The 22,353-nt window shown below is 39.8% G+C and overlaps 1 protein-coding gene across 1 annotated transcript in view; it reads left to right on the forward strand.

Moving 5' to 3' along the window:
* dnah9l (dynein, axonemal, heavy polypeptide 9 like) overlaps positions 1 to 22,353 on the forward strand; it is a 276,890-nt gene that overhangs the window by 134,569 nt on the left and 119,968 nt on the right. The window contains 7 exon segments of the mRNA XM_073047202.1: positions 1,904 to 2,031; positions 9,951 to 10,099; positions 10,668 to 10,818; positions 11,014 to 11,145; positions 15,257 to 15,430; positions 17,361 to 17,565; positions 19,265 to 19,430. Coding sequence (XP_072903303.1) covers positions 1,904 to 2,031; positions 9,951 to 10,099; positions 10,668 to 10,818; positions 11,014 to 11,145; positions 15,257 to 15,430; positions 17,361 to 17,565; positions 19,265 to 19,430 — 1,105 coding nt within the window.

The following is a 22,353-nucleotide window of genomic DNA, read 5'->3' on the forward strand; positions in this document are numbered from 1 at the left end:
TCTTTCTAATTTATATGGATACTTTATAATTAGTAATTTTCTTCAAACTTAAAAGAGCAATGTTTGTAATAAAAATATAGAAGATGCTAGCAAAACGTGTGTTGCCCATCACAAGTTGTCTGTAATGGGTAACGTGCCACCTGCTTTAACTGCTATAGTACGTTATCTCACACAATCTTTGGGCTTCTTGTGCTTATGTCTGCAAATAATTCTTCTGCATTTTGATTTTTAATTAGTTCTCTCAGTAAAAGAAAACACAAATTTTGTTAGCTCAAAAAATGCAGCATGTGTCAGATCTTATAGAAATTAACACCATTACACAAAACGCTTGCCTACTGCACTTGTGAAGCTCTCTGGGCAAATTCTAAACTTAGTGTCAATTCCTGATCTTCCCTAATGTTCCAATATTTTTGTTCCACTTTGTTCATTTATTTTTCATTCTGCTGTTATTGTTCTTTTCATGCTTCATCTTCTGAAATCCTTCAGTGCAGAAATTATTTGAGAAGTTAGACCTTGATGTATCTAATGTTAAATTTGTTTCAATTTCAGCTGCGGTCAAAACTATTTGTAAGAACTATATTTGCTTTGCATGTCGAGTCAAGCTAGTTTTGAAAACTTTTTTCAAATATATACGTTATTCATAATATGTACAGTAAATAGGGTCAGAACCTGTCTTGATCTATGTTCATTCTACAATCAATTACAATGAGTCCAAAATATTATTTCATCCTTAACTGTAGCATCCATGAAGCGTCCAAAAGTCTGTTCTTCAAGGTGCAGTCTTTCGGTCTGTAATAGCAGTGTGACCCCGGATTGTGGTGCTACTACAGAGAGTTTGAGGTGGCTACTTGAAGCTTCATTGTGTTCCTTAGCACACACTCTATCTCTTGGAATGTACCATTCAGCAACATTCACTAGCTGATGTCTCCTTGCACTGGAAGTTTCAGGCAGACCAGGAGGGCTACTACAGGAAATTAAATAGAGGCAGAGATCTCGATTTTGCAGAGCACCACCATACTCCCAAAGTGGGTTTTGAAGTGCATGAAGGCATCTTAGATATACTGCAGCTTGTGACAAGCTGCAGTATAGGCAGGAAATTCTCATCATTTGCATTTCCTAAATGTGTAAAGTCATATTTTCTTGTGAATATGGCTTATTTCATGCTACGTGCCTGTGGTGCTGCTGTGGGAAGTTTTTCATTGTTCCTGCATATACTTGTACTCGTGCATATGACAACAAACTTTAACTCTGGCTTTCTCAGGGAAATATTCTTTGCTCAGTAACTGCTTGGTGGCAGGAACCGAGCTGAAACACTTTGATAATTAGCATGCAACAGTTCTTGGAACCTGCCCCCTTCCAACCCCAACCAAACTTCTGATTTCCTATCGTTCCTACCGTGTCTGATAAGGAAATGCTCCAAATATTGCTAAGAGGCAATTGGTGATCGAACAGATAAGAGGTGTGTGAGGTCTGTTCGCAAGGCTAAAATGATTGCGTTTCATCCTATCTTTTTGCATTTCGTATGGATAGTCATGGCACCTTCTCTCGCTCCTGCTGTCAATTGTGTGTATTTCACCTCCTCTGAGATCTCATTAACTCACTTCTCACTGGAGCCAATTTCAATGCTGTTTTTCCATCTGGTGCTCCTCCAGTCTATTTAGAACAGATAATCCAGAAGTGTAGTAAATCCAGCTTTGATCATAAGAGTGCTTAGCCCCATTAAATGTTTTGTGGTGAACATCGGACTCTGGAGTGAAAATGCAACAAATTGTCAGTCCTGTGTTATAGAAGAACAATTCATTCTGAAGAGGCTTGTATTGTTCTCCCTGACTTTGGTTTCCAACATATAAACAAGTGTAGTCAATACTGGTGATTTAAAAACCTTTATTTCTTTTCTCACTAGGCTTGTTTTCAATGACCATGAGAGAACTTTCCAGTGTGGCTCACAGAGGTCCAAAGTGGATTGTTTTGGATGGAGACATTGACCCCATGTGGATAGAATCACTTAACACAGTTATGGACGATAACAAGGTTAGTAGATTATACAGTAGGTGGTTGAGTTACTTTTACGGTTTGTTTATAGCAATCTCAAGAGATCTTTAGAGAGTTTATGTTCCCAATCCCTTCCAATCTTTCAACTCCGGTATTCCCTTATTCCTCCATCGAATCCAAGTGCAAGCCTCAAACCTCAATGTTCTGAATTTGGCAGTGTAGGAGAAGATGCATCAGGAAGTGGTCAGTACCTGGACCGTCAACAGGGCAAGTTAAATATACACCTTGAGGTTGCCCCTGTGAATAGAGAGGAAGACTTAACCATTGGGTGTACAGTATGTCAGTGGGGATGGGGAGGCGCAGGAGAGTGTGTCAATGATTATACTTTGGAAACAGTCGATTAGGAATGGATCTGATTGCAATTAATATTGATCATTTAAATTTATAAGGTGCTTACTTGTCCCAGCAAACTAAAGTTGCAGCAGAGTTCAGAAACAGGCTTTAGATATTCGCTGTACACCTCTTTTAAGCAAAAACAGCCTGATATGGAGAGTAGTGAACAATCCCTGTCTGGTGCTCAAGTGCCTTAAATTCCCAGTTTAACCCCTAGAAACATAAGTGTAGTTTTACCCTTAATGAATAAAAGCATTAATTTTGGAAGTGATATTTGTTAGCTTATTGCGAACATTGATAAAGGTTTTTAATTCCTGTAAAGAACTTTGAATTAAAAGAACTGCTTGTGCTAAGTACTGTATTTGGTTTTGTATCTAAAGTATTTTCTTTCTTGTTTTCTGTATTATAACCTTTCAGTATCCCCAGAATCAGGTTTAATATCACTGGCATATGTCATGACAATTGTTTGTTTTGCAACAGCAGTTCATTGCAATACATAATTAAAAAAATAAAAATTACAAGTATATACAAAAATAAATAAGTTGTGCAAAAAGAGAGTTTAAACAAAGTAAGGTGTAGTGTTCATGGGCCAGTTTTTGCTTAGTTTGTTTGAACAAATTCATTGTTGGTGGTATGAACTTAGAAGAGTTGTTTTTGAAGGAGACTGGTTAACATTAAATCATTCTCCAAGTTCATATGATTTAAATTATGGGCCAAATGAATTTAAACCTTTCAAAGATATGTAATTACTGATGCTGACAAAAACACACCAAGTAACCCCTTTGTATTTTAAAAATGGCTTGGAGTGGTATGAATGCTCCTTTCTTCGTGCACCTCTCATGAAAGGAGGTGAGAGTGTTCTTCAGATAACAGTCAAATGGTGGAAAGTGCTTGTATTTTCATTGAAAGTGAAAGCTGCAAATGTGCCCACAGAATGCTAGCAAAACAGTGTCACTTCCAGAAAATCTAAGGCTCCATCTCTCTTTAATTTGCTTGATGGTTGCCTGTCAGGATCCCCAGCACTGATATGTTTCTCACTGTGCGTTGAAGACTGACTAACGTGCACCCTGTGCATTCTCTTAGGCCCAGTCCTGCTGACTGCTCATTCTGTGCTCCTCATTTCAGCTGTTATCTCTTCAAATAACAATCTCAAAGACATTTTGAAACAGTTGAATGGTATTTAATTAAAAAATAAATTAACTTTAAATATTAAAGTCATAATCAAGGTATATTCACAAACAGAGTGTTCCCTCAAGATATATATGGTACATTTTCTGAGAATTAGTTCAAGTTACTTTTCTCTCATTGTGTCCATAAACAGGGTAGATGATACCATGAACTTCCCTTCCACTTCCCCTCCCCTAATTTGTTCGTCCATCTTGCCCCTTTAACAATTGTAGAGATATCTTTGTAACAAGATGAAATGAATATGCTGAATACCTTGCAGCTGTCAGTCTGTATTATTCAAATGTCCACTGCCTGCAAAGTTGAATTTAATGTTCCTACTTTTGTGTGCTGTGTTCTTGCTGTTTTACTGACACCTTGAACACCAAAAACAAAAAGCTGGGTGATGTCAATGAGATTTCCTCTCATGGGAAACCACCGTCTGTACCAGGGTTAATATGCTGGTTTCTGTTGTTCCCTTGTGAATGAGATGCCAGAGTTATTCAAAAACCATGATGAAGATTGTGAAAATAAAAAAAGAGAAGTTTGCAGCCCCTGTGATTATATACTGTACTTCTGGTGGTCACATTCTGGGCCCCTACTAGACTACAGGTCAAAAGCTGAGAAGTGAGAGTAGTGTGTGTCATTCCAACCTTGGCTGATATGGACACACTGGGCTTCTGTACATTTCTATGATTCTAAGATACCTGTTGTAAGTTAGAAAGTGCAGAAAAAGTTGCAAGTTTTGAGGTGCTTGGAATGAGTCTTATCACGAAAGGAATACCTGAATTCCTGACAAAATGCCACAAAAATGTCCATAATCACGATTGAAGGACAGCAATTTTGAAACCTTTGATTTTAATCTGGTTTAATTTTGTTATTGATCATGGCATTTTTGTCATTTCAGCCAAGTTTCTGTTAGAAATAAATATATTACTGTATTAATTATTGCCCTTCAGAGAGGTTATCCTTGGTATAATTGTAGAGGGTGTCAAATGCTGACCCAAGAAACTAAGTTTCAAAGAAACCAACAATATTTGATATATTTAATAGTGATGTTTTGGGTAGGAGTTGAGGAGAGAGAAATGGTCAGAGGTTTCAAGGTATGGTTAATGATCAGGCAAGACTGGCTAGGGACAGCTAGAGGATGATTAGAGATCTGGATTTTCATGAGATGCGAGTTTTTGGAGACTGGGACGAGGGAAAACCAGATGTGATTGTGAAAAACGAGTTGAGGGGATATTATTTTGGCATCACATATTCCAAGATTTGCTCTGCACAAAGACAACCTGCTGACTTTAATTCTCTTTTTCCTGAGTCACAGTGAGTTAATTGGTTATTTAATGAGGATTTGGAACTTACCAGATTTATTGAACTCTATGTTGCCATAGAAACATAGAAAACCTACGGCACAATACAGGCCCTTCGGCCCACAATGCTGTGCCAAACATGAACTTACTTTATAAATTACCCAGGGTTACCCATAGCCGTCTATTTTTCTATACTCCATATACCTATCCAAGAGTCTCTTAAAAGACCCTATCGTATCCCAATTGTGCCAATTGCACAATTTAGGTAAATTGAAGTCTGGAACTTGGTTAGAGTGGGATGGTTTGCAAGCATAAGTTCCTGAGGTTTTGTTAACCAGGGCACTCACATGGTTTTGGTTAATGGCAGTGGCATAGCACCTGTAAATTGGGTTTTGGAAACTGAAGGATTGCAATTGTGATGAACAGGAAAATAAAAACAGTCAAGATCAGCTTGTACTCGTGGGATGGGGTGTGAAGGTCTTGGATGCACTGAAGGCAGAAAAATAACAGTCAACCAAATCTAAGCCAATATATTAAGCTTCAGTAAAGTATTCAAAATTGAATTCCAGATTCTCACCACAGTATCATTTACATGAATTGCATAAGTCATTTTCAGAAGGAATGAGCGTTTTATATTATGTTCAATTTTTAGCCAGAAGTTCAATGGTATCCTATGCTCCATTAATTTGAGGTGGTCTGAAATTCCCATGCTCGTGTCCAGTCTTATATCATCCCATTCACCCATCAAGCCTGCTGACCTACTCTGGCACCTAGTTTAGCAATTATTGAATCTTAAGTTCTCACTTTTGTTTTCAATTAAAATTCTTACTTTTTGAATCCCTTCAAACCCCACTCCTCTGTACTTCTAAAGTTGTACCATGGAGAGCATTCTGACAGGCTGCATCAGTGTCTGGTATGGAGGGGCTACTGCACAGGACCGAAAGAAGCTACAGAAGGTTGTGAATCTAGTCAGCTCCATCTTGGGCATGAGCTTACAAAGTACCCAGGACCTCTTTAGGGAGCAATGTCTCAGAAAGGCAGCACCCATTATTAAAAACCTCCAGCACCCAAGGCATGCCCTTTTCTCACTGTTACCATCAGGTAGGAGATACAGAAGCCTGAAGGCAACCACTCAGGAACAGCTTCTTCCCCTCTGCCATCCGATTCCTAAATGGACATTGAAGCTTTTGGACACCACCTCACTTTTTTTTAATATACAGTATTGCTGTTTTTGCATATTTTTAAAAATCTATTCAATATACAAGATTGATATACTTGTTTATTTATTATTATGTTTTATTTATTATTTTTTTCTCTGCTAGATTATGTATTGCATTGAACTGCTGTTGCTACATTAACAAATTTCACCTCACATGCTGGTGGTATTAAACCTGATTCTGATTCCTCATAACCATCTGATATACCTACGCTGATTCCAGAACTAACTTGTATAATACAACACTTCACCTGAGAATCTGCTAGGGTCATCTATTGTGTCCTGTGCAACCTCCTCTATATTGGTGAGACCTGTCATTAATTGGGGGACCACTTCGCTGAGTACCTCCGCTCCATCCACCAAAAGCAGAACTTCGTGGTAGCCTAACATTTTAATTCCCATTCCCATTCCTGTTCTGACATGTCGGTCCATTCTCCTCCTCTTGCGCCAAGATGAGGCAACCCTCAGGGTGGATGAACAACACCTTATTTTCCATCTGGGCAGACACCTACCTGATAGCAGGAATATCTATTTCTTCTTCCAGTTAAAAAAAAAATCCTCTCCCTCCCCTCTTCTATTCTCTACTCTGGCCTCCTACCTCTTGTCATCTACCTATCACTTCTCCCGGTGCCCTTCCTCCTTTCCTTTCTCCTGTCGTCCACTCCTCTCCTATCATATTCCTCCCTCTCCAGCCCTTTACCCTTCCCACCCACCTGGCTTCACCTATCACCTTCTAGAAAATCCTCCTTCCCCTTCCCCCACCTTTTTATTCTGGCATATTTCCCCTTCCTTTCCAGTCCTGGAGAAGGGTCTCGGCCTGAAACAGTTTGGCTATTCCATGCAATCAGAAACAAGTTTAATATCACTGGTATATGTCATGCAATTAGTTAACTTAGCAGCAGCAGTACAATACATAATAATATAGGGGGGGAAACTGAATTACAGTAAGTATGTGTCTATTAAATAGTTAAATTAAATAAATAGTGCAAAAATTAAAACAAGTAGTGAGGTAGTGTTCATGGGTTCAATGTCCATTCAGAAATCGGATGGCAGAGGGTAAGAAGCTGTTCCTGAATCGTTGAGAGTGTGCCTTCAGGCTTCTGTACCTCCTTCTTGAAGTAACAATAAGAAGAGGGCATGTCCTGGATGGTGGGGGTCATTAATGATGGATGCCGCCTTTTTGAGGCACCGCTCCTTGAAGATATTTTGGATTCTGCTGAGGCTAGCAACTATGATGGAGCTGACTAATTATACAACCATCTGCAGCTTGCTTCAATCCTGTGCTGTTGCCCCCACTCCCCCGTTTCAGACGGTGATGTAGCCAGTCAGAATGCTCTCCGCAGTACATCTGTAGAAATTTTTGAGTATTTTAGGTGACAAATCAAATCTCCTCAAACTCTTAACGAAGTATAGCTGCTGTCTTGCCTTCTTTATGGCTGCATCAATATATTGGAACCAGTTAGGTCCTCAGAGATCTTGACACCCAGGAACTTGAAATTGCTCATTTCCTCCACTTCTGGTTGTTCTATGAGGGCAGGTGTGTGTTTGCTGGTCTTACCCTTAATGAAATCCCCAATCAGCTCTTTCATCTCACTGGCAAGGTTGTTGCCGTAACACCATCAACTAGCTGGTATATTGCTCACCATCTGAAGTCCTGCCAACAATGGTTGTATCATCAGCAAATTTTGTAGATGGTATTTGAGCTATGCCTAGCCCAACAGTCGTGTATTATAGGGAGAGTAGAGCAGTGGGCTAAGCACACTCCCCTGAGGTGCACCAGTGTTGATTGTCAGCGAGTTGGAGATCTTATTGCCACTCTGCACAGATTGTGGTCTTACAGTTCGGAAATCAAGGATCCAGCTGCAGAGGGAGGTACAGAAACCTGGGTCCTGTAGCTCTTCAACCTGGACTGTAGGAATGATGATATTAGACGCAGAGTTATAGTCAATAACCAGCATCCTGACAGAGGTATTTGAATTGTCCTGGTGATCCAAGGCCCATGGAGAGCTGTTGAGATCGTGTCTGCTGTAGACCTATTGTGGTGATAGGCAAATTGCAGTGGGTCCAGGTCCTTGCTGAGGCAGGAGTTGATCTTAACCATAACCAACTTCTCAAAGCACTTCATCACCGTAGACGTGAGTGCTACTGGATGATAGTCGTTAAGGCAGCTCACACTGCTCTTTTTGGGCACTGGTATAATTGTTGCCCTTTTGAAGCAGTTGGAAACTTCTGATTGTAGTAGTGAGAGATTTTAAATGTCTTCGAGCACCCTTGCCCAGTTGGTTGGCACAAGGTTTCAGAACCTTACCAGGTACTCCCATTGGGGCCTGTCATCTCACCCTCCTCACAGCTTGATGTCAGTCTCCGAGACGGAGATCACAGGGTCACGGGGTGCTGCAAGGATCCTCGTTGCTGTCGTTTTTGTCTCCCCTTCAAAGCGAGCGTAAAAGGCATTGAGCTCATCTGGTAGTGAAGCATCATTGCCATTTCATGATGTTGGGTTTCACTTAGTAGGAAATAATGGCCTACAAACACTGCCAGAGTTGACGTGAATCTGATGTCACCTCCAACCTCGCTCAGAATTGTTTCTTCGCTCTTGTGATAGCCCCCCCCCCCCCCCCCGGCAAGTCTATTACCTGGCTTTCTTGTGCAGACTTGGGTTGCCAGATTTGAATGCCACAGATCTAGCCATCAGCAGACTACGAACCTCCTGGTTCATCTGTGGCTTTTGATCTGGATATTTTCTAGTAAATTCCCATAGGCACACACTCATCCATGTTGATTTTAATGAAGTCGGTGACAGCTGTGGCATACTCACTCAAACTCAAAAGTGAATCCCTGAATACAGTCCAGTCCACCGATTCAAAGCAGTCCTGTAAGCGTTCCTGTCTCTCCCTTGTCCATACATTCTTGTTTCTCACTGCTAGTGCTGCAGTCTTCACTCTCTGCCTGTACTCAGCCAGGTGATCAGACTTTCCACAGTGTGGGTGTGGGATAGCGTAGTAAGCATGTTTGATGGTGGTGTGACAGTGGTCCGAAGTGTTGGTTCCTCAAGTACTACAGGTGATTTGTTGATAAAAATTATTTAGTGACTTTATCAAGCTGGCCTGGTTAAGATCCCCCAAAATAGTGGGAGGTCGTCAGGGTGTGCTGTTTCATGCCTGTTGATCACCTCGCAAAGTTTGTCTAGGCCTGAGGTGGATTGTACACTGCTATAACTGCTGAAATATCCCGCGGCAGGTAAAACAGGCGATACTTGATCGTGAGATGTTCCAGGTGAACAGGACTAGGACAGCATCTCCACATTTGCACACCATGAAGAGTAAGCATTCAGCACAGACTAGATGGGCTGAGATGTCCTGTTTCTGTGTTGTAATTGTTATATGGTTATAAGAGTTGATCATGAAGCATAAAAGACTGGATAGTCCTATCTGGGTGGTGTATTGTGAACCCTTCAATCTGAATCACTGACAGAGGGGGTTAACCAAGATTCTGTGAAACAAAAGATGCGTGTGGTCATAGTGCTGCCTGATCTGAGTTCCTCCTGAATTTTGTGTTTGTTGCTCAGATATAATAATTGTGCCTTCAGCTATCAAAGTTATGAACTACAAGATTCCCTCCCTAACCCTTTCCATGTTGCTCTCTTGCTTGCTTATAACGTTGCTCCTTAATGTAAATCTTAATGCTTTTAAGCTTTAGGTCATCTGCCCTGATACTCCATGAGTGACCCTATTTCGTGTGTTTTTGTGGTAATGCTGCTGCAAAATATCTTGGAACATTTTTGCAACATTAAATTGTAAATAAGAAGCTGTTATTGGTACCTTGATATTGAACTGCCAATCTAACATTATCCAATATGTTTTTTCTGTCCCTAGGTACTGACTTTAGCTAGCAATGAGCGTGTATCCTTGACTCCATCTATGAGATTATTATTTGAAATCAGTCATCTACACACAGCGACTCCAGCTACAGTGTCCAGGGCTGGCATAATATACGTCAATCCACAGGATTTAGGGTGGAGTCCGTGAGTAGCTTGTGGATTTGAACTTTACTCTGAATTAAAACAAAGTACTCAAAGCATTCAGTAGGTCAAACAGTATCTCCAGAGAAGAAGCAGAATTAATGTTTGAGTTATAGACCCTTTGTCAGAGTTTCAAACTCAAACATTTTCTGCTTCTTTTTCCGCAGACGCTGCCTAATGTTTTCATCATTTTCTGTTTTTATTTCAGAATTCCACCGTCTTCAGTATTTTTAACTTTTTGTTCACTATAATACTTGAGCTGTTTCACTTTTCGAGTTACAAAAATACACTGATACAAAATTCACAAATCATGACCCAGAAGTTTGAGAGATGTGGAATAAAGTTTGCTGTCACAGAATTTGTGTGAAAAAACATAAACAAATCACCCTTTTTTAACTCTAATTTTTTGACACATACTTAGATAATATGGCTCTGCATTGCAGAAAATCATGATATGGCCATTTTCTAAGGACATGATTTCCCCCCCCCCCCCACCCCCCACATCCCCAGTGTAAAGAGAGGTCACCTGTATTTTTGGTCAGATATGCAATCACTTTTCATTCTCTTGTAGGTATGTCACTAGCTGGATTGACACACATGAAGCCCAGTCAGAGCGGGCGAATCTCACCATACTGTTTGAGAAGTATGTTCCTATCTGTCTGGAACAAGTGCGTGGTAATCTTAAAACTATTACTCAAACTCCTGAAAACAGTATTGTACAGGTACAAAGCTTTTCTGCTTTTCTGTTTTTCTTAATTGGATGTAACTATTGAAACATTTGTGTTACTATCACCACTTTCAATTGTTAAAAATTTTGTTGAAGCTAAGTCATTGAAGGAGCCTACCTAGATCATGCCAGTCTAGATTTATGTTTTAATATTTTTGTTTGTTTCACTAAACATTTTCTTCTCTTTCAGACCTTATGTTCTTTACTAGACTGCTTATTAACGCCCAAAAATACATCCCCAGACACTCCACGTGAGATCTATGAGATGTACTTTGTGTTTGCTTGTGTCTGGGCTTTTGGTGGAGCTCTGCTACAAGATCAAGTAAGTTTCAAACAATTTTCTTCTTCGTATTTTAAGCTTGTTTTTAATTGGAGCAGTTCAGTAAAATGTTCACAAGTTATAGCAAATAGAGAACTGTAGGAAAAATATATTTAAAACATTAGTGATTTGAATTAAACTGGATATTTAAATATTGAGGTTTACAGGTCATTCTTTTAGGCTGACTAAGAATTCTGACAATCTAGGATTATTAACAAAGACAACTTTGTTAAGGTAAATCATGCATTTGTTTAATGTATATATACAGGAGGTGTCTAATAAAGAGGCTGTGTTGGTGCATGGCCAAGTGGTTAAGGCATTCGTCTAGTTATCTGAAGGTTGCTGGTTCGAACCTTGGCTGAGGCTTCGTGTTGTGTCTTGAGCAAGGCACTTAACCACACATTGCTCTGTGAAGACACCGGTGCCAAGGTGCCCTTCCCTTGGACAACATTGGTGGCATGGAGAGGGGAGACTTGCAGCTTGGACAACTGCCGGCCTTCCATAAAAAAAAACCTTGCCCAGGCTTGCGCCCTGGAAACATTCCAAGGTGCAAATCCATGGTCTATCGAGACTAACGGAGGCCTACACATACAATAAAGAGGCTACTGGTTGTATTTCCGTATGTTTGTGGTCTTCCACTGCTGTAACCCAGCCACTGCAAGGTTTGAAATATTGTGCATTCAGAGATGCTGTTCTGCACACCACGGTTGTAATATGTGGTTATCCTAGTTACTGTTGCTTCCTGTCAGCTTGATCCAGTCTGGCCATTCTCCTCTGGCCTCTCTCACTAATGAAGTGTTTTTGCCCAGAGAACTGCTGCTCACTAGATGTTTTTTTGTTTGTTTTTAGCATCATTTTCTAAACTCTCGGGACTGTTCATGAAAATCCCAGGAGATCAGCAGTTTCTGGGATACTCAAACCACCCTGTCTGGCACCAACTATCATTCCAGAGTCAAAGTCACTTAAACCACATTTCTTCCCCGTTCTGCGGTATGATCTGACCAACAGCCGAACCTCTTGACCATGTCTGACCATGCATTGCGTTGCTGCCATAATTGATTGATTAGATTTTTTCATTAACAAGCAAGTGCACAAGTTGACCTAATAAAGTGACCACTAAGGCAGATCAGGGATGGCCTTGACCTTGCTGTAGAACCTGAGTCCATTATGGCTGTCTGCTAATGCTGGGCCTTATGAACTCCTTCCACCCATCAGATGATTATTTTTGTTGACTCTCAGCCTTTAGTTTCCTATAAAGCGGTTTCTTTTTCCTGGAGCTTCCAATCCAAGAATGCCTTGGAAATGTCACTAATTAGCACTTGGATCTTTCGGGCATTTTCATCAAGCCCGTTCTGGTGGTCTTTGGAAAGAAAACAAGGAGACCCTTCAGGGTGATAATTAGTGAAACCAGAGCAGATAATTGTGAATTCAAATCAGTCCAGGCACCATGGGGTCTGTCTGCGTCTTGCAGGCTGAAGGTTGATAAGTTGTCTCTGCGGCATTGTCAAAGAAGTCCTTGCTTTGTACTGTCCTTCAAACGTTGACACTGTAGTGTTTTCATCAATGTTTCTGTTGACGCTGTTTGCTTCAGTCCAAGCATTTAAGATGCAATCTGCTAACAGCTAAAACAAAGGCAAAAATAATAAAAACAGGAGTGGTCATTGCTCACTGGAAGAAATTCACTGAAAACCTCTACCCGTACGATTCTGTCCTTGATGTGAGTGCCCTTAACCCCATCTGACAGCAACCCTTTGGGCTAAACTGTGCCAATACACCTGACCAAAAGAAGTTAAAAAATTTTTGATGATTATCAAAATGCCAGGGCCTTGGCAGCAGAAGATACCCCTGCTTAAGTTCTAAACTTGATAATAAGGAACTTAGGTCACCAATGCACAATCTTGTTGCCTTTATCTGGGAAGTGAAGATCATGCTGAGCAATGTCAGATGTCTCTGGACCTTTTTCAAGAACGGAGATACGTTCAGTTGATAACTACATAGGGAAGGTCTTCATCAGGGCCCTCCTCAACCTCTCCTCACAGTGGCTGAAGATTTGCTGAGGGAATTTAAACAGGTAGGGACTGAATTAAAATGCAGAACCAAAAGGTAGTAATCACTGGATTGTTACCTGAGCCATGTGCAAATTGGGACAGAGTTAATAAGATCAGAGAGTTGAATGTCTGGCTCCCCTAAATCTTCCAGATCACTGGTGTGATAAGTAAACCATCATCAATATTCTCTTCCAGGCTGACATCCCCACGTTACAGCTCTTTGGGCAGGCTCAACGTCAGACTCTCAAAATGCATAGTGTTGTTTTGGGAAGAGGTTACAAGGTCAACAGAGAAAAACAATTCAAAGATATCCCCAAAGTCTCGTTGAAAAAATGCAACATCCACACTGAGCATAGGGCACAGTACAGGCCCTTCAGCCCGCATGTTGTGCTGACCTTTTAATCTTCTGTACGATCAATTTAACTCTTCACTCCTACATCGTGCTCCATTTTTCACTTTTATCCATATGCTGCCTATCTAAAAAGTCCTGAGTGTATCTGCCTCTACTATCACTCCTGGCAGCTTGTTCCACGCACTCACCACTTTCTATGTTGTAAAAAATTCTCTATCTGACATGCCCTCTCTATATTCCTCTGATCACCTTAAAGTTATACTCCCTCTTATTAGCCGTTTACAATGTTTGAAAAAGTCTTTGGCTGTCCACTCTTTTTATGCCCCGTATCATGTTATACAACTGGATCAAGTCACAACTGGCTTATGACATTCAAAGTGGACAAGGAACTTTTAGGATGCCACTAGGAATGTGTTAGAAGCATGTGGGAAATTGGTGTGAAATGGTATAATTAGCACACTGCTTCCAAACTATCCATCTGCCTTCCTAATCAGCCATCTATTTGTGTGTGTGTGGAAGCATTTGCAGTTCCTGTGCTTGTCTCATTTGTCAGCTCGAAACCCACAGAACTGGAATAGAAGGAAGTCATCTTTGATCTAGAAATTTATAAGAGATAAATATGTTTATAAAAGTGCTAATTGATACGTTGGGCTGTCCTGTGAGGGATGTTCAAATAGGATGGTTCCATTCTTACTGGAGCTTCGAGAGGAATGAAAGGTAATTTAATTGAAACAAAATGTTCTGAGAGGATTGTGGGATTGTTGGTGATCAGGTATTTTTTAAGGACTGAAATCATAAATAATTCCTCTGGGGGTTGTGAATCTTTGAAATTCTATCAAAGAGGGTTTTGGATTTTGATTCAAGGCAGGAATCAGAATCAGACTGGGGTTTAATATCATCAGCATATGTCAAAAAAATAGTTGTTATGCGGCAGCAGTACATTGCAATACATGATAAAAACTGCAAATTGCTGTAAGAAGTATATGTATATTTTTTAAAAATTAAATTAATTAGTGCAAAAAGAGTGTTTATGGGATAATTGTCCATTCAGAAATCTGATTGCAGAGGGGAAGAAGCTGTTCCTGAATCATTGAGTGTGTGCCTTCAAGCTCCTGTACCTCCTCCCTGATGGGAGCAATGAGAAGAGAGCATGTCATGGGTGATGGGGATCCTTAATGATGAATGCTGCCTTTTTGAGGCATCGCTCCTTGAAGATGTCCTGGATGCTGAGGAGGCTAGTACCCAAGATGGAGCTGACAGAGTTTACAACTTTCTGCAGCTTATTTTGATCCTGTGCAGTATTCCCATCACCACCCCCACCCCGCATACCAGATGGTGATGCAGCCAGTTAGAATGTGCTCCACGGCACGTCTGTAGAAGTTTGTGAGACAATGGACTGAAGGGTTAAGAGTCATGGGATTTGGTGACTGGGTGAAAAAGTGGACATGGTACAGTCTTGGTGAAGGGTCTTAGCTCAAAATGTTAACTGCTCATTTCCCTTCATAGATGCTGCCTGATCTGCTGAGTTCCTCCAGCATTTTGTGTGTGTTATTCATCAGACAGATTCTTATTGGAAAGGCAGGGCATTTTTGAAAAGCTGTGTAATCCCTCTTCCTATTTTGTGTGCGTGGTTTTTAACACGACGTAAGCTTTTGTATTTAATGACCTCCCAATAATGTAATATAAAAGTTGATTGTTGTTTTTCTTTTACCAGCTAATTGACTATCGAGTTGAATTTAGTAGATGGTGGACCAAAGAGATGAGAACGATTAAGTTCCCATCCCAAGGAACAGTCTTTGATTATTATATTGACCCTGATACTAAAAAGTTTGCTCCATGGACAGAAAAAGTCCCAACTTTTGAAATGGATCTAGATGCCCCTCTACAGGTAGGATATATCAGGGCAGGTTTCACAGCATGCTTGCAAGTCGGAAGCAATTCATACAGAATGGAATTAATTATTGTTTCAAACAGGAATTAAGTGGTTTTTAACCAGCTTTCAGACAACTGAATGTCACCAAATTGGATGTTGCTTTTATGTGGTTGGACTCAAAATTCAGTAGAACAAAGTACAGATAGTTTAAAAATTCAAGGTTGATGGTGACTGGAACTGGCATTGATATGGCTCTTTCAAATCCCTGTTGTATATTTAAATTTTAATGTTTCCATCATTTGTTCGTAAGTGTGAATTAACAGCCTTGATCTTTCTCTTTAGTTACTTTTCTGAGAAAGGACTCGAATTTAATTCAACACTGTAGATTTAGTGCTTTTCTATATTCCACCAGGCAGAATCAATAATGTGACTGAAGTGAAGAAGATAAAAATTTATGGTATCTTGCAATTTAATGGTTGAAAAGATGCAATTTGAGAGATCATAAATTGTGAAGGAGTTTATGCTTCATTGCCTCTGATTCACTGCTTGCTGTTAGAACTTGATTTGTGACTGTCCATGATGTGTGATTAATGATGTGATCAATGCTTACCTCTGTGCAAGACTTCATTGCTAATGCTCTTCATTAGAATAAATAAAAGATGGTAATTTAAAAAGAAACTTTGAAACATATAATGTAAGATAGCAGATTTTGCTTTGGAGGATATGCTGTCTTGATGACTGCCTTTAGAATGTCCATCTGCAGTGCACTAATGATTAAATTTTTTAATGAATATTATAGAAATTCCTGTTGTATCAACTAACCTTTGCAATTATAATTACAGTGAGTGAAAAGAAATGTAGGAATGGCAAGGTCCAGACCACTTTGTTGGTGTTTTAAGATCTGCCCAACAACTTTGATCATACCATAACTGAACAAAGATAAATAATGTAATTTGCAGCAGTTTTGAAATAGGTTATCTATGTAAATTATAGATAAACTTTGCTGAAAGCTATATATTTTCTGCCTAATCAGCCCTGATATATTGACTGAAGCATATCAGTAAACACAATTTTGTAAGTTTGTCTTTTATTCTGTAATTCTACTTATTTTCAAATTTACTACACAGAAGTCTCTTAAAATGTATTTTGCCAAGTATTTTCAAATGATATATTATCAATGTTAAGTTTAATGCTTTCCACCTCCTTTATATAGAAAGTGTTCAGATACAGAGCTGCTAATTGTAATTCACTACACTTTTCATTTTTAACAGAAGCATTGCAACTAACCTGCACATTTAAAATGTGTTTCTTAATTCACTGGAATCAACTGCAGCAATCCTTAAAGGCATTTGATATACTTAATCTTTTTGGCTCTTAATGCTTTTTATTAAAATACTCATTTTAAAAACTTATTTGCAAATTCCTATCCATGCTCCCTACAGTGCATTTATAATCTTATCTAAATACATTTTAAAACTGGTGCTTTTTTCCTAAAGTTTATCAAAGGTGCAAAGTTTATCAAGTGATAAATGCATTTAGCAACATGTGCCCATAAGTTTGTGTGCTCAAGGTACATTGAAGGCTTGCACATAGTCTAGGCTGATATTGTGAAGGATGTTAAATTAAGACCTTGTCAGCTTGCTGCAGGTGACCATAAGACCTAATACCTCCTATTTATATAAAATTTAGAGTATTTTCTCAGGATCCACAATTGACACTGATCAATTAAGATATCTGGCTCTTTATTTGATTTGCTCCACATGAAACATCTTTTGCAATGTGGCACAGTGCGAAAATGAGAAATATACATTATAACTGTAAATTATTTTCCAATAGGCGGGAAAAAGGCAGTTGTAAGAACTATTTTAATCATTAATGCTTTGCCGTAATATCACTACAAAGTTTCAGATATTTTTTGATGTATGTTTTTCTTTTCTGTAAATAGGATGTACTTGTTCATACTCAAGAAACAGTTAGCCTGAAGTATTTCATTGATTTACTTTTGGAAAAGGGAAAACCAGTGATGTTGGTTGGCAATGCAGGGGTAGGAAAGACTATCCTTGTATCAGAAGAACTTTCAAAGCTAACAGAAAATTATATTGTAACTAAAGTTCCTTTTAACTATTATACAACATCAGCCATGCTACAGCGTAAGTATTTTTTCGCTTGTTTTAATATTAATTCTACTTGTAGTTAAAAAGGACATAGTGTTACGTTCGGTTAATATCTGCTGTCCCTGAAATCCCTAAAGTTAAGCTGTTACTTTCTAGCTAAATTTTGCTTTTCTGCATAACGTATGGAGGCATTTACAGTTTTGGAAGTTTTGATGTGTGTGATTGATTGCAGCCAATGTGTGTGAGTAGGTGGCGTACAGTGTTCTTGGGACAGATCAATGGCCTTTTTGGGGTTTTTTTTGGAAACTTCGTCGGGCAGCAATTTTTCATTGGCAGCTAAATTTGAATGAAATGTAGGTCAGACTTATAAGCTACTTTGTGGTTCTCTGGGTGGACATTTGTAGTTGGGGCTTTTTTTCTCCTAAATATGGTGTCTTATTGGTCTGTTTGCCTGTCCAAGCAGAGAAAAGTTTGGATCTATCTGTTGGACTGATAACAGCTAATGATCCAGATACAAGATTCCAGTTTTCAATAATTGTTCAAGCAATTAGATTTAGCAATTTTTGATGTAAATATAATGAAGGTTAGATTGTAAATCTACAGTGTTCATTGTGAAATAAACCATTTGTTCATTTACAAGACTGTGTGTCCCAGACTGATAGTTCATTTAGCTTGCCAACCAAATGCCAAGAGTCAATTGATGACTAGGTTGCTGTGGGTCTTTAGAAACACCATCTATGAATCTTGGACTTGTACTATTTACAATAAGTTCACTTTCAACATCAAAAAGTGCAAAATTAATTACTGTATTGTAAGTGAGGTTTTATAAATTGGCATATGTCCATTTTTACATATAGGTCTGACCCTGCTATCAATCAAGAGTTTTTACCCCTGCATGCACAAGGATCTTTAAAAGTTGACTAGCCAGTTACCCAATGCTTTAATTGACCTGCCTCATTGCCACATTTCAATGATCCATGTCAGTGATGTGTAGAATTACATGCAGCACCAAATGATGTCTGAACACAGGGAAATTGTCATCAGATTGTGTAACCTGTAATAACTAATCTTAATTTTGTATGTTTTTATGTATGTATCAATAAGAAATTCCAATTCATAAATGCAATGTTGTCACAGTCCTGTCTCTTGAATGGTCATTTAATTTGATTAATGTTATCCATGTATTATATATTTGTAACGTCTGCCCTGTCATTCCTAATCTTACAACTCCAGACTGGGGTGGGCAACACATGACTGCCAATACATACTTTTCGCAAAATAATTTTTACAATGCAGTGAATCAAGTGCCAGGGTCTGATTCCTCAAAACAGTTTTAACTTCAGGAATACATGATTGTGCATGCAAGCCACCCTTTGTTTCTTTTGGTTTTGTTCAGTTCCAGTGTGCTAAAATATAGCTGTAATTAAGAGCTGTTGTGACATCAACGGATCACTTTCTGGAAGAAGCCTTCATACAAGTCCCTGCAGAGATGGGTTTTGTCCTCTAAGCTCATTCACAGCAGAATGCATCAGCTGGGTAGATGATCTTTAAAGGCCTATTGTATTTTTTAATGATTTAACTTGATGATGTCAGAAAATGATTTGTTTCATAATATTAAAAATGCCCATAATTGTGTTTACTTTTTTATATAATAGCATTAATTATGTTATGTATGTTGAAAAGTTTGATCACTCTAAAGAAATCATTGTCATACAGTTTTTTTTTATTAACACAGGGGTTCTTGAGAAACCTTTAGAAAAAAAGGCTGGAAGAAATTATGCTCCTGAAGGCACAAAAAAGCTGATTTATTTCATTGATGATCTTAATATGCCTGAAGTGGATGCCTATGGTACTGTTCAACCACATACTCTAATCAGACAACATCTGGATTATCATCACTGGTATGTTTCATCTATTAGAATGTTTTTATGGTGTTACTGATAACTGCATAAAGAAGAAACAATTATAGGTTGAATCTTGAAATGTTGTTGCTTGAAGAGCAGCATATAGAATATTGAAATTAAATGTTCTTCCATGAACAAAGCTCCAGTTGCCCTTCTTGGCCTGCCTACCCTTTCCTTTAATTGCATATTCTTTCCCCAGAATAAAGATGTTGCTTTGTAAACTATGTCCTATCAATGCCTGATTCTTTGTGGGGTTTGTAGAATACTTTTCTACTCTGTTCGGGTCCTTTCTATCAACTCTTTTTGTTTTATATCAGGATTCATATCATTGCTTCTTCCTCTCGATCTGAATACTGTATACAATTTCTTCAACTCTTCAAATTCCCTCACCCTATTTTAATTTTACATGGCCCATCTTGGGCTCTTCCTTTTCCTGCCTTAACTTCTAAAATGTTTATTAAAGGGGATTTGCTAGTATTTAACAATAAGGCCTCAAATTGCTGTAGTTATCTCCTCTGCAGAGATTGTTAAGAGCACCAAATTTCTTGGTGTTCACTTGGTGGAGAATTGCACCTGGTCCCTCAACACCAGCTCCATATCAAAGAAAGCCCAGCAGTGTCTCTACTTTCTGCAAAGCCTGAGGAAAGTCCATCTCCCAACCCCCCACATCCTCACCACATTCTACAGAGGTTGTATTGAGAGCATTCTGAGCAGCTGAATCACTGCCTGGTTTGGAAACCACGTGTTGTTTTACGTAGTTCAGTGTCGGTTTTGTGCTGTTTCACGTAGCACCATGGTCCTGAAAAACGTCGTCTCATTTTTACTGTGTACTGTGCCAGCAGTTATGGTCAAAATGGCAATAAAAAGTGACTTGAACTGAATATGATTTTCCTGTAAAATTCCATTCTTCCATTTCCTTACCAGCTTCTGTTCATTAAGCATGTCCCCAGTTTCTCGGTTACTTGTCACTTCAATCCTTCATCCCTTTCTTGCTTTGCTCTCTCCTTACCTAAACACTGATCCAGAGAACTTGAACATTAGCTTGGACAACTGCTCCCCATTTTTTTACATGGCATGTGTATCATTCTAGACTCCATATTTTCTGTGATGAGTGTTCCCAGTCTTTGCAGTTTCTTTTCTAATCTCCACTAATGATTTTACTGCTTCCAGCAGGCTACTTTCAGACTGATCTTTTGTGATGATTCTTTCACCATTTATTATCAACTCTTCTTGTCGTTTAATCACTCCTGTAACCTACACAGATCTTCTCCACTGTTGTCCTGTTCCTCTGAATCTTAACATTTGCTTACCACTAACTCATTTCAGTCCAAGGATCGAAATGTTAATTTTGCTTCTCAACAGCTGCTGCCGGATTGGGTTAAGCATTTCCAACTCTTTCTGTTCTAACCCAGACTTGCAGCATCAATTGTGTGTTTTTAACTGCTCTTGCTAGATAAAGGACACATGAAGCAAAAATTCCCATGATAATATTGTGTTGGTCGGTCTAAACAAATAAAGCATCCTCACTCAGTCAAACTCTCCTAACTGTGCAACTTTAACAGTGGTCAGTTGGCTCCGATGGGGTGGCCACTTAATTCCAGTGCTCTGTGTGTGGATCCCAAAACAGGCGTGAGTTCACAGGAAGAGATTACCAGGGGAACAAAGCAAATTAACATAGAACTGTGTAGTACACTACACGTCCTTTGGCCTATGTGTCGACCCTTTAATCTATTTCAAGATCAATCTAACCCTTCCCTCTCATGTAGCCTGCCATTTTTTTTCCATCTGTGTGCCAATTTAAGAGTCTTCCAAATGCCCCTAATGCATCTGTCTCCACCACCACCCTCAGCAGTGCGCTCCATGCTGCCTGTATAAACAAAACATCTCTGCCATATTCTCCGTACTTTCTTCTGGTCACCTTAAAATTATGCCTTCTCATATTAGCTATTGCTGCCCTGGAAAAGGCGCTGGTTGCCCACTTGATTTATGCCTCTTGTCTGGCAAAACGTCGTGTCCTCTGTTGGTCAGGGTTGACCGTGGATGATGTGTCCCAGCTGTCTACTACCAGGGCAGTATGATATGGAGAGCATCTGTTGCCCATGCAGCTGGCTTCCCCTCTCCGTGCAGCTGATCAGTCGAAACGAACGGCACAGGCCGATACAGTCTGGCACAAGTGGCATCACAGGAGTTGCCAGTCACCACTGAACTCAGCATAGGACTATCTTAGGGACTCCAGCTCCAGGTTTTCCCCTTGGGGTTTACTCCTGAAGCCTTCTCCATAAAATGATTCATATATACTCAAGGCTTCCTTAAAAGTGTATCATCTTGCCTGATTTTTAGAAAATCTAGACTTCCTGACTGGGAGACTCAGTCAGTCTGGATCGGGAACTGCATCTCCAACACCATCACACTGAGCACGGGGGCCCCCCAGGGCTGTGTGCTCAGTCCACTGCTGTTCACTCTGCTGACCCACGACTGTGCTGCAACACACAGCTCGAACCACATCATCAAGTTCACCAATGACACGACCGTGGTGGGTCTCATCAGCGAGAACGGCGAGTCAGCTTACAGAAAGGAGGTGCAGCGGCTAACGGACTGGTGCAGAGCCAACAACCTGTCTCTGAATGTGAACAAAACAAAAGAGGTGGTTGTTGACTTCAGGAGGGCATGGAGCGACCACTCCCCGCTGAACATCAACAGCTCCTCGGTAGAGATCGTTAAGAGCACCAAATTCCTTGGTGTTCACCTGGCGGAGAATCTCACTTGGTCCCTCAACACCAGCTCCATAGCAAAGAAAGCCCAGCAGCGTCTCTACTTTCTGCGAAGGCTGAGGAAAGTCCATCTCCCAGCCCCATCCTCATCACATTCTACAGGGGTTGTACTGAGAGCATCCTGAGCAGCTGCCTGGTTCGGAAATTGC

The sequence above is a fragment of the Hemitrygon akajei genome, chromosome 5, assembly GCF_048418815.1.
Source record: "Hemitrygon akajei chromosome 5, sHemAka1.3, whole genome shotgun sequence".
In the NCBI taxonomy this organism is placed as follows: Eukaryota; Metazoa; Chordata; class Chondrichthyes; order Myliobatiformes; family Dasyatidae; genus Hemitrygon; species Hemitrygon akajei.